Genomic DNA, 12,402 nt, shown 5'->3' on the forward strand with positions numbered 1-12,402 from the left:
AAACATGAAATACAAAAGCGTCCATATGCTATGCAATATATAGCCTCACATATAGTATATATATCATTTGTCTTGGGGTCTATGCTTGGTTTGAACTTGATCTGATTTCAAAGTACTTTAGTTCACGTTGAAATGACAATGTAAGACGCTATAAAAAATATTATTTCAGCTGTGAGGATAGGAGCAAACTATTTGAATGGAAAGTCTGCTCTGAACAGCTTCAGCTAGTATACCCATTATATGGTAGCCCACTCTGACAGAAGCAATATTCGATCAGCGATGAGATCCTCGAGCTTTTTCACAAAGCCGTACCACTGACTGAATGGATAAAGGAGGCCTTTTTGGTCACAGTAGTTCGTTAGCCTTCCCTCTTTGCTGACCTCACCCCCCCCCCCCCCCCACCCCTTTTCTTTTTTTTTTGATGTGCACCTAAACACTAAGCAGATATCACACGGCTCGAAATGGAGCTCACATACTACGCTCCAGGCATTCATCAGCTCTGTGGTCCGCTGAGGTTCTCCTACGCTTTCCGCCTACCTCCATACTTGAAAATGCCAGACTTCTGCCCATCCTTCGCATAAACGTAGCAACCCTTTTTTATATATATCGGTATGCGGCATGGCTCAGTCACTGCAAAGCGCACTTATCTCTTGCACGCTATGTGCGACAAAAACACTGAAGCAAAAAACAAAAACCACGCAACGACGTCCATAGCAAACTAATGCAACAGTAACTTGCACTATTACGCGCGGGCCGCTCCGCTACAGCAGCTGGGCTGCTCAGCCGTTTTCACCCCCTCCACCTCCCACGTTCCATTTCAAAGAATCTCAAGGGGAAAGGGAAAATCATGAAATCACAGCTTTTGAAAAGGCTCAAGCTCAAAAAGGTGGCCAGGAAATGGGTACGGAAGGTTGTGCGGTATTGTCCCAGTGTACCGAAACTGTCTCTACAACATGCATCACGAACTGGTATGACAACAAACCTATCTTGTTGGCCTCCACCCACGTGCGCATGGAGCCTGTGGAAGAGTGCACACGATTTTCAAAGCAGGAGTGAAAGAAAGGTGCTGTCAAGAGAGCGTCAAAAGACCAGCAGTTGTCGGAGAGTACAACGCTTACATCGGGGGTGTTGATCTCTGTGACAGCGCTGAGCTACTACCCCACTACCATGCGCACAAAGAAGTCAACGATTCGGACCCTCATTTTCATGGTGGATGTCGGAGTTCGTGAGCCCTCAATTGACTAGTGTATGAGCCAATTGGTGGTGAGGGGAGGAGAAGTCTCAGCTGAGGAGGAATCCTTGAGTAGTGTGGAGGGAAGCACCACTGCTGATGCAGTGGAATGGGAACTGTTTTGGACGGCGTCAACAGCGCATCCGAGTGGATTAATAGAGGCTACTGCTTGGAGAAGAGATTCGGGGCTGTTAGGGCGCCGTTAGGACGATTGACTTCCTGGGAGTTGTCACTGGTGATGCCAAGACTCTTGACACTTGGAGCATGTCTGGCGATGGTGTCGAGCACAGCGGGAAGCTCCGAGTTGTCATTTATATTAAGTTCGTTTTGATCTTGGCAATCACGTGTTCTTTCGTAGGTTTGCACGTGCAGTGATGAAAGCAGCATTTTATCTTTTGTAGCATATTTCGGAGCAGTAAAAATGCCAGTTCGGAGCAACCATTGTTTTTTTTGGAACGGTTGGCAAATTTTGTCAAAACGCCTCCCAAGTTGAAAATGTCACTGAAGCGACTGATAGTTACAGTTTGTTATGAAGCATACTGCACATTTCATATCTACAATAATCAACATGTGCATCAAGTAACAGACAATTGTGAATGTGGCTAGTTACAGGATGTATGGTGAAACAGTAAAATTTATAGAACTGGTTCTTGCAGAAATAAGATCAAAGCCACCACAGGTGACCATCAAAATGTGAACTTTGAAGTGATCACAGTAGGATATCCCACTTCCCCAACAGCAAACAGAAATTCAGAATCGATCTGAGACCAAAGTAGTCGGTCACTCAACACATTTCACAATAGTCTGCATGTTGAACTCTACGAACTCGCACTTTTCTTCTTCGCACTTTTCTTTTTAAAGCTTCTAGATTACAAATAGCATTCGCAAGCATTTCCGGCCCTTTCCTAAGCAGTTCCAGGCCTCAAAGTCATCAAAAGCTTCTGCATTGCAAAGCACCTTTCCTGCTGTCTGAATTTCCATTTGCATGTCCTGCTTTTGACATCCTTCGATTGAATTGTGGCCTTGGTCTAGCTTTCTTTTTTTTTTTGGCAGCTGGTTCACAGTCAGCAGTCAGTCTTTCCTGGTAGCGTTTATGTAACTATTTCACAGCACAGCATGTCACGTTCTACTGGAATGGTAGAGGTGTTCTGTCATACGTTTTCGCAAATGACTTTACGGCATGCAATCTTATCACGCTTTCTATAGACAGCTTTCCTGCACTCCTGTAAGATTCATTGATTTTCACTGAAATCCCGTTCTAATCGGCGTTGCTATGTGAAAGAGGAAGCGGGACATTTACAAGCTTTCCTACCAGAGGATATTTAATGCCACCATTTTTGTTTTTTGGGCTGAAGACAAGTTTCCATGGGCTGTCAAGTCGTTCACATGGATCAATGCCCAGCACTTCAAATGTGCATATCCATCCATCATGGTCGAGACTTCTTTGGGTGCAATCACCTCGAGAACTTGCTGGACCAAGTTTCGAAATGCCACAGCCTAACTTTTTTTCGCATGCTGCCTGGGTCAAGACATCTAAATCCTTTTTACACACCATTCTCAAAGGGCAACCTTGAATGAAGGTAACCCGCAGACTTAATACAGACAGACGCGCAGTAGGGTGTGGCCGCTACGCTTGCCTGACGGCCGTATTGGGTGCAGCGTTCCTGCAGTGAACGTTCCATGCTCGTAGCTTCTCTCGCGAAATCTGCGACAGTTCTTGGAGGGTCACGAATGAGGCCAGCGAACAACTGTTCCTTCACCCCGCGCATGAGGTGCCGTACTTTCGTTGCCTCGGGCATGGTAGTGTCGGCCCGATTGAAAAGTCGCGTCATGTCCTCGACAAACATGGCCACGCTCTCATTTGACTGCTGAGACCTCGAACGGATTGCTATCTCTGCGTTTTCGTTGCGCGTACTCGAGCTGAACGTTGTGAGCAACTCACGGCGAAAGACGGCCCAGTTGACGAAGGACGTCTCGTGGTTCTCAAACCACGTCTTGGCCGAGTCTTGCAGCGCAAAGTACACATTCATTAACTTCCGCTCGTCGTCCCATTGGTTGAATGCGGCCACACGGTCAAAAGTGGCCAACCAGTCTTCGACATCCTCGAACCGGTCACCGTGGAATGATGGCGGTGATCGAGGTGCGAGAAGGACGTACGGTGGGGTGTTGCTGGAATGCTGACTTGTCTGGCTGCCCGTCGTAGATGTCATGGTTCGCAGCGGAGCGGTGTGGTCAGTGGTTCGAATTCGGGTTGTAGGCCTCGGAGGCGACGGCTCGCTTTATGGACGGGAGTGGCGTCGGAGCGAAGATGGGCAGCGTCACTGACGTCTTCGGGGGCAACGTACATGGGATCTTACCCCGCACCTCCACCAAATGTCACCAACACACGTAGCAAACAGAACAACCGAGCTGCCCTTTTTTTAATCAAGCGAAGCTCGAGACAGACGAGGACGACGCTCAGCCACGCGCCAAGACGTTCGGCCACTTGGTGGCGCTAGAAGATGGGCAGCGGTGTGGCAATATAATAATTGCGAGCCCTCAGTCTAAACGACTTTTTTTTCTTCTGCTGATCAGTCCGTGATGGAGCCCTCAGTGTCCACACCTATATCAGCAACATCTTTCCAGTTTCCTGGACGCTCAACGTAGAGATTTCAGCTCTTTCCCAGTCAGATCGCAGTACACATCACTCCTCATGAAACGGCTGAAAACATTCTTGGTCAGCTGTTTGATTTCGTAGTCGTTTCGAGCGCTAATAATGTTCAAGATTCCGGAAAAACTACCTTTGGGAAGAGGTCTTTCTTGCCGAGCCTTTGTCAGAGGCACTTGTACATTGTGCCAGAAGAGAGCAGTTTGCTGCTCATCTAGTAGCGTGGACTGAAGAGCTCCATACTGCTCAATAAAGTGATCAAGAGCTGGGCCTAGGGTGAGCCAACGTGAATTTACATGTCAAATAAAGATGTTTTCTGCTGCTTTTTGCCGAAAAAAGAACCCCTTGTATAGAAATTTCCGGAGGCCTCCACCACGGTGTCTCCCATAGTCTATGTAGCTGTGAGACAATGAACACACGAACCAAACCAAACCGGAAGACGCAAACCGGAAGACGCTTTCTTGCAGACCAAGACACTTTTGGTGCGTTTTGAGCACAGCGCTTCAGACAGCAGTTTTTCAGGTAGTAGTACACATCTAAAAGTCTATTCCACATCGTTGCCAAATGCTTCAATTCTTTTGCAAAACTGTTGTGAACTTTGTACAAGTTACACTCTCCTATGTTCAGCAGTGCAGGATTTATTTATTCCTCAGAGGTCCGGAGAGATTACATGAGGGGTGGGCTGTGAAATGCAATTAACATGGATACAGGATATCTTTGATAGCAGTTTTGTAGTGGCTGAAGTTTACATCTTGCTTAAGCTTTCTTTTCAAATTCTTCATGTAGAGAGCGCCCCACCGAAGTGAAATCATGCTAGAACAACAGCGCCCGCCAGAACAGCGGTGGGTTGGTGGGCTGATTGAGCTTAGAGGTGTCACTCACGGCTACCACTGATTTCACAGAGGGCCAACTGGCAACTGCTTGGGAGGTGTTTTTTCGACCAGCCAGGAGAGAGAAGGCATGGTTTTTCACCTGCATTTATCGGGCCAGGGCAACGGTTACGCAAGGAACCCAGAAAGGATGTAACCGGGAGGTGCATTGCGAGGGAGTGGGCGCAGGTTTGTTTTAAGCCCGGGCAATGATACCTCCACATATGGCGCCCTCTTATCGGGTACAAGGGGCAATGGCAGAATAACGCCCTCCCCGAAGTCCTGTGCGCCAAACGTGCGATGTAATCGGGTTGATGGGGTTGCCAGCCCCTCGACCTTAAAGCACTTGGCCAGGACAGTCAAAAGAATCAGAAAGAAAGTGGCCGCCGAGTGGGGCTCGGCCTAACCAATGCAAGGTCCAGATCAATGACAACCAGGAAGCTAGCGCGGTCCTTTCCGACTTTCCAGCAGGGAGAGAGGGTGGCACTTTGCCTGAACAGGTAGATGCACCTCATTCGCAGTCAGCCTGGAAGGATACGGGAGATAGACCAAGGAGCAGGCCGATGACTCTTAAGCCTGCCTCAGAGACAGTTCACTCCTCCGAAGCTGTGTTCTACAGCGACGGGGTTGAAGTTGGAGAGATGAATCACAGTGACTCGGAGTATTCAGCGAGCAGCTGCGGGGCCTAAAGCAGCGGCCACCATAGCTGTCCAGAATGCGGGAGGGCCTTCTAAAAGAAAAGTGGCCTCGGTCTGCACAGACGGAGAGCACATCTGGAGGAATACAGTAGAGCGATCGATATCACCCGGACAAAGCCGCGGTGGAGTACAGAGGAGGAGTACGTGATGGCAAGGAAGGAGGCGGACATAACCAGAACAGGTCAGAGGCCTAACATCAATGAATTGCTGAAAGACCGCCTACCAGGGCGCAGTCTTGACGCCATCAGGTCCCTTTGCAAGAGTCCCCGGTACAGGGAACTGGTCGCGAAGCTGCGATCGGACGCAGATTCCGGGGACGGTGACTGCAGGGTCCCTGACTCGACCACTCTAATAGCAGGGAAACTGCCTCCTCAACCACAGTCATCACACGATAGGATTGAGGCCATTGAAGAGGAGCTAAAAGCTCTGGTGGCAAAGACACCGCCGCCTGAATTTGATGGACCCAGGCTGTGGGAGATCATGAAGCTCTATTTAGGACGCCAGATCACTAAGAAAGATCTAGGTGACGCATTGAACAACTATGTGTGTGAGGCCCTTCAGCAAGACGCCTTAAAAAACGACAACCACGGCCCAGGCCGCCGTGGAAACCCGAGAGCAGGCGGGCGTACAAGAGACATATGTACGCAGTAACGCAGGAGTGTTTTAAACGCCGCCAGGGGCGATGCACTTGGAAGATTCTGGATGGTGAGGTGACTGCCGCGGTGGAGGACCCCAAAGCCTTGCTGAATGAGTGGAAACTGGTGATGGAATCGATGTCCACAGGAACTGTCTCTCCCAAGGTGGAGCCGGTACTTAATGTCCAAATCAATCCCTACAGGCCGATCAGCATAGCTGAGATTAAGACGAGCATGCCGTCACAAGGGAGCTCGGCCGGTCCCGGTAATATCACGGGCAAGTTGCTGCGAACGGTGCCCATGGCGATACTCCGTGTGCTTCTTAATGCACTACAGATCCTCAAAAGGCTTCTTATGTGTCTGCAGACCACGATAACTGTGTTCATCCCTAAGAAGATGTGCGCCTTGCGGGCTGCAGACTTCAGACCTATTACGATGTCATCAGTAATAGTAGACTACTCCATCGGATTTATGCCAGCAGGATACTAGGAGAGGTGAAACTGGATGTACGTCAAAGGGCTTTTATCCCTGTCGATGGGTGCGCCGAAACATCGAATTCTGGCCACAGCTCTGGAGGAGGCCAAAAGCCGAATCCGGCCGCTTTGTATGGCATCAGTGGATGTAGCTAAGGCGTTCGACAGGGTGAACCTGGCAGCCATCCTGAGAGGGCTCAGGAGGAAAGGGATTGCAGAGGAATTTGTAGGATACATAGTCATTCTACACGGCGTCGAGTACAGTGCTCACCTATGGTGATGAAAGTCTGCTAGTTAAGCCTACTGTAGGGGTACGGCAAGGCGATCCGCTGTCCCCGCTACTGTTCAACTTGGTGGTGGACGAACGGTTGGAGACCTTGGGCCCAAACATAAAGTTCGTCGGAGCGACGGTGGAGGTGAATGCCATGGCATTTGCCGATGACATCGTCGTAATGGCAACTACGCCCGAAGGGCTGCAGGAGCAGCTGAACAGCCTTGAAGGCTTGGTAGAGCGTGGGTTGAAGCTGAACGCCGCCAAGTCACTATCCCTCACTCTGTTACCGAGTGGGAGAAGGAAGGTGGTAAAGCTTGATACTGCCAATACCTATTACTTGCATGGCGAGTCCATACCGAAGGCCGATACAGCCAGTAGCTGGCGTTACCTGGGGGTGTGTTACATGGCGTCGGGATTGGAGAAAGCTCGCATAGACACGGAGGTAAAGGATCTGCTGACCAGGGTGTCTAAGGGGCCCCTGAAGCCTCAGCAGCGTCTGGTTTTCCTTAAATTATATCTCCTGCCGTGGCTTTATCACCAGCTAATACTAGGTCCTATTTCGGCAAAGCTACTCCTTAAACTCGATAGACTAGTGCGATCCTCGGTCCGCCGGTGGCTAATGCTTCCGCATGACGTCCCGGTGGGGTTTTTCCACGCGGAGGTGAAGCATGGTGGACTAGGTATCCCCAGCCTGCGAACCTCAATTCCAGGCTTACGCATCCAGCGGATCGAACGTCTGAGGGACTCCGACAGCCTGTTGTGTCGGCAAGCAGCTGCAGGAGCGTATGTGGGGCTCTGCCTGGACCAAGCCATGCGGCTCTCAACATACCGGGGGAAGGAGATCCGCACGAAAAAGGATTACCAAGCGACTTGGTGAGACAGTCTCCATAACAGTGCCGATGGGAACGCACTGAAGGGATGCAAACATGCAAAGGGGAGCACCCGATGGTTGGGCGAGGGGACGACCTTCCTTCGAGGGAGGGAGTTCATTAACCTCATAAAGATTTGGATCAATGCTCTCCCAACCCTTACAAGGCTCTGGAGAGGCCGTGAGGCCAGTATCAGATGCAGAGCAGACTGTCTCGCCGACAAAAGCTTGGGGCATATCCTGCAGAAGTTCCACTGCACACATCAGGAAAGAATCCGTCGTCATGACGGGATTGTGCGGTATGTGGCAAAGCGATTGCATGATAAAGGAATGAAAGTCATGGTGGAACCATTATACAAGACCGATGTAGGCGATCGGAAACCAGACATTGTCCTTCAAAACGAGGGGCAGTGGTGGATTCTGGATGTGCAGGCAGTCGGGACGAGGGCACCGCTGAAGTATGTTACACCAAAAAGGTGCAGAAGTACAGTGAGCCCTCGATCTTGGCCCTGGTACAGGGGAAGACATCAGGGCCATCACAGTAGAAGCTCAGAGTATTCCTTTGATGAAGATCTTGCATGGCTTCCTTCACGCATGCAAGGAGAACATCTGTGGTTGCGTACCCATAGTGAACACAAGTGCTTCCCCACAACGTCCTTTCAAACTTCAGAAAAGTACCTAACTACAGTGTCAAGTTGCTGGCGCCATTATTCTGGACAGGAGTCATGTCTATTTGGATGGTGTAGTACACACCCGCTTTATTAAGTTCATCTACAACTGCTCTTTTAAAATATGGCCCAAGGCTTTCCGACACTATGCATGAGACTCTCTGCCCTTCTGGTAAGCTTTTGCAACCTATGAATCTGAAAACATCAGAGGGAAGAGCGACGTTGCGGTATCCACCAATGAGTACGGTAACCCAGAAACAGTCACACAAAGAACAAAGTAAGTCTCCACCAATGTGTCAATCTGCTTCAGATATATCCGATGCTGCGAGAAGGTAGGATGTGTACAGCTCTCGTGCTGCATATGCGGCACAATGCAGTGTACCGTCAACGGTGTGGCTCAGAAAGATCCGCTTGCTTCACTTTTATTTTCTTTAAAGAGAACTTGAATATGTTTAAAGAGCTTGTTGATAACAGTTACTCTGAAGCAGACGGTCGACGACAATATACGACTAGACGTGAAGTGCGCTTTGGACGTTAGCGAATATACCGTACACTCTGCATTCTTCATTTTATATACAGCTAGTCATTTTGCTATTGCTCAAAATACTGAACACTAAGCGCTACAAATCAAAGCACTGAATGGTGCACTTGATATTCTGCGCTCTCGGGAAGAGCATGCTTTGTTCCTTTATCCTCCTGAAACCCGGGACATGACAGGAAAATCCAGATAACGTTTTTAAATAATTGAATTTAAAATGTACGCAGATTATTCTGATGTCATTCTTTATTTCTTATGACATTTCGCTGAAAAGCTATCAGATGTGCAATATATTGCATGTTGGTATTAAGTTTTCTAAAATACCATGGAGCATGATGTCAGACGTGCTTTTATTCATCCCTCTGATCTCATTTCTTGTGAAATTCTTTGAAGCAGTTGCAGCTAGCTGTGAAGCAAAGAATAGCTTACACTTGCAGCATCAGAACTTTGTCCTTTCGCAGCAGCCGGGGTTCCGACACCTTCTTGCGGATATTTTGGGGCACGAGCTCTGGCATGTGTGACGCACCCAGTTTGCGCACGGATGGAAGTGGCGCACAACTACTGGCCTTTGGAGTTGCAAGGCTTTGCAGTCACTCTCAGTTGAGGTAAACCCGCTGTAAGAGGCAAGGTTAGAGTGAACAGTCAGAAAAACATCGTATCAGCTGATGTCAAGTCCAGATTTCCTAAACTCCCTCCTTTTGACCACTTCGCGATTCACTTCCATCTGTGCTTTCGAGAATGCAGCCAACCTTGACTGCGTTAGAGCAATCTATGGGCTAGACTACGAACTCTTAGCAGCGATGTAGGTGGCCAGATGGAATCCAGAGCTGAAATTACATCCATGTGGAAGCAACAGAGCCCTGTCATCGTACTGCGGAGGCTACAATCATAAGGCAACCTAGCTGCATCTACCTCCTGCGTTAAGTGCAGTGACACACAGTCAAAAGGAATGTACTTCCTCCTCTCTCTTATGCATGCACTGCAAGGACATACATCGCACCACTGACCCTGTCTGTCGACCGGCGGGCGAGATCTTTGGAGACCTTTGAGGAGAACAGACGTGCATCGCTGCGCTCCCGCGAAGCTCCGCCCCCTTTTCCCAGCGGCACTCCGCTCCCAACCACCGGCGCGACCGGTCGCATGGCGCGCCCGCTCTAAGGAGTAAAGGATCGCTTCCCGCGGCAGCTATTCTCCATGCGCAGCTCAGAATAACATCGCTCGTGCTTGTGCTGTCTGGATTATCGCGCCGTGGAGCTGAGGACGCCCCCGCGGCTTCGGTGAGTCGTTGTTGCTGTTTTTGTTGAGATTGTAGAGGCAGGCGGGTAGCGCTCCTTTCTCCGGCGCGGCGTGCACACACGTGTGCGTAGTGCCTGGTGGCGTGGCCGCTATGGCATCGCCCTCCTCTTCGTCGCGGCTTCGGCCGTATGTGTTTTTTTCGCGCGTGCCGAAAGGCATTTTGAATGTTCATCTGTGTGAGGACCTCGTCAAGAGGTTTAACAAGAACGAGCTGAAATGTGTGCAGGATTTTGGTGGTGGTAGGTTCGAGGTCACCTTTAAGACCAAACAGGCGGTTGATCGCTTTTTAGCAGATCCTGTCGTGCGTGTCAAGGATGTCGAGATTAAGTTTGAGTACTGCGGAGTCCGCTCCCGGTACGTGAAAGTGTTTGGTTTCCCGTCGGACTTGCCGGCCGCCCTGCTCGTGTCTGAGCTTGAGGCGTACGGAAAGGTACAGACTAGGCGGTTGGAAAACGTTCCGGGGTTCCCGGACGTTGAGAGCGGTAACCTCAGAATTAAGATGGAGATGGCTAGACCAGTTCCAAACCTTTTGAAAGTTGGAGAGAGGGTCGTTCAGTGCGAGTACAAAGGAGTAACGCGTCTTTGCCGCTTGTGCAGGCGCGTGGGGCATCTTGCAGCAGCGTGCCCAACTCCTAAGAGCAAGCGCTGCGCGCAGTATGGACACGAGGATTGTGACGCCGATTGCGCGCGTTGCGGTGGTGACCACGCCATTTCCGCATGCACGAAACGGTCGTTTGCTTCGGTGACTGTCGCCGCAGCCTCGAGCGGGCCGGCAGCCGCCGCTGCCGCCCCCATCCCTGGCGCAGGTTGCTGTTGAGTCACCAGCCAAGGAGAACGGAGAGGAGGAGTAGCTTGTCGATGGCGTGAGTGAGGAGGCCATTGTCGCCATGCCCGCTGCTGCGGAGGAGATCCCCGTCACGCAAGCTTCAGCCGAGGTATGCGAGTGGTTGGCTCCACCCGCGCCCGATGCGGCGCCGGCATTGGAAGCGACCACGCCGGCGGCCGCTGCCGACGCCGCACAGGCTGAAAAGGAGCCTGAGGATGCAGCCTTGCAGAGGGCCGCTGCGGCGGTCCCGGCTGCTGAGCCGACGCAAACCGCCGCTATCGACGCGGGATTTGTGGCGGCAAAGGCAAAGCGGCGCAGGAAGCGCGCGCAAAAACAAGACGGAGCGGAGATCGACACCGACTCCGAGGATACTTCCTCCCAGGCAAAGACCGGACGGCCTGCTGCCAAGCGGGTGGTCGTGGCCGTGGCGCGGAACCCCTCCGACGGGGACGAGGAACCTGGTGCGACATCTTCCAGCCAGGACGAAGGTTCAGACATGGAACAGGAAGTCGGCATTGGTGAGAGGCAGCATTTTACTTCTCCCATTGAGCTAGCTCCCTGTTTGTTATGTTAGGGCAAGGGATGTGAGTGTTTTGCTGAGGCCGATGAGGCAGAGCTTCCCCCCTCGTCCTCACCGTCCGTACGGTCCGCTTGCTCCTTCTGTAATGTGGTTGACTGTGAATGCTCTCAGCGTTCCAGTTCCTCCTCGTCCTCGTCTCCTTCCCCCTTCACTTCCGACTCCTCTGCTAAAGAGGAGTCACCCCCGACCGTCAGGTTGGGGCAGCCCCAGGTTCTCAATAGGGTGTTTATTTTTCCAGGTCTCTTGCTCCGATAGTTCCGCCTTTCGCGGGTTTTCTTTTCCATTTATTAGGCTTCTAGGCAGCTTCTTCCTCAATTCATCATGGCATCGCTCACATTAGCTACTTTTAACTGTCGTGGCATGTCCCGTCGTCCCAAGCAAGCTGAGATCGTTCAGCTTGCTCGCTCTAAAAACATAGGTATTTTGTCTTGCAAGAGACCTACATCCATCGCCTTGGCCAGATCAGGAGCTTTGACAGAACATTTGGCACCAGGTCTTACTGGAGCTATGGCGCGTCGGGTTCCCGTGGCGTTGGTATTATCCTTATGCCACGCTTCCGCGGCTCGGTTTTGCGCCACTCCAGGAATGCTGAGGGCCGCGTCCTGTCTGTAGGCCTTGATTCTCGCATTCGCATAGTTAACATTTATGCTCCGAACAGGGGTCGTGATCAGGGTGCCTTCTACAAGCACCTTGACTCCCAGCTAATAGGTCCATCCAGGATAGTTCTAGTGGGTGATTTCAACTGTGTCCTTGACAGGGCGGATCGCCTCTCTTTTCGAGGCCCTCCGCCCAAGGAGCG

At 51.0% G+C, this 12,402-nt stretch overlaps 1 protein-coding gene across 3 annotated transcripts in view; it reads right to left on the reverse strand.

Annotated features, from left to right (window-relative positions):
* The window catches only part of LOC146174599 (uncharacterized), a 128,959-nt gene that overhangs the window by 66,303 nt on the left and 50,254 nt on the right, over positions 1–12,402 (reverse strand). For 2 of the 3 annotated variants that reach the window (XM_084583761.1, XM_084583763.1), the window contains exon 4: positions 412–9,515. The exons of the other annotated variant lie outside the window; for it this stretch is intronic. In XM_084583761.1, the coding sequence (XP_084439887.1) occupies positions 2,776–3,441 (666 nt within the window). In that variant the 5' untranslated portion in view covers positions 3,442–9,515 and the 3' untranslated portion in view covers positions 412–2,775. Of the gene's footprint in view, positions 1–411; positions 9,516–12,402 lie in introns of those variants that run through there. 3 annotated transcript variants of the gene reach the window in all.

The sequence above is a fragment of the Amblyomma maculatum genome, chromosome 11 (assembly GCF_055883805.1).
Source record: "Amblyomma maculatum isolate TAMU_Amacu chromosome 11, ASM5588380v1, whole genome shotgun sequence".
NCBI lineage: Eukaryota > Metazoa > Arthropoda > Arachnida > Ixodida > Ixodidae > Amblyomma > Amblyomma maculatum.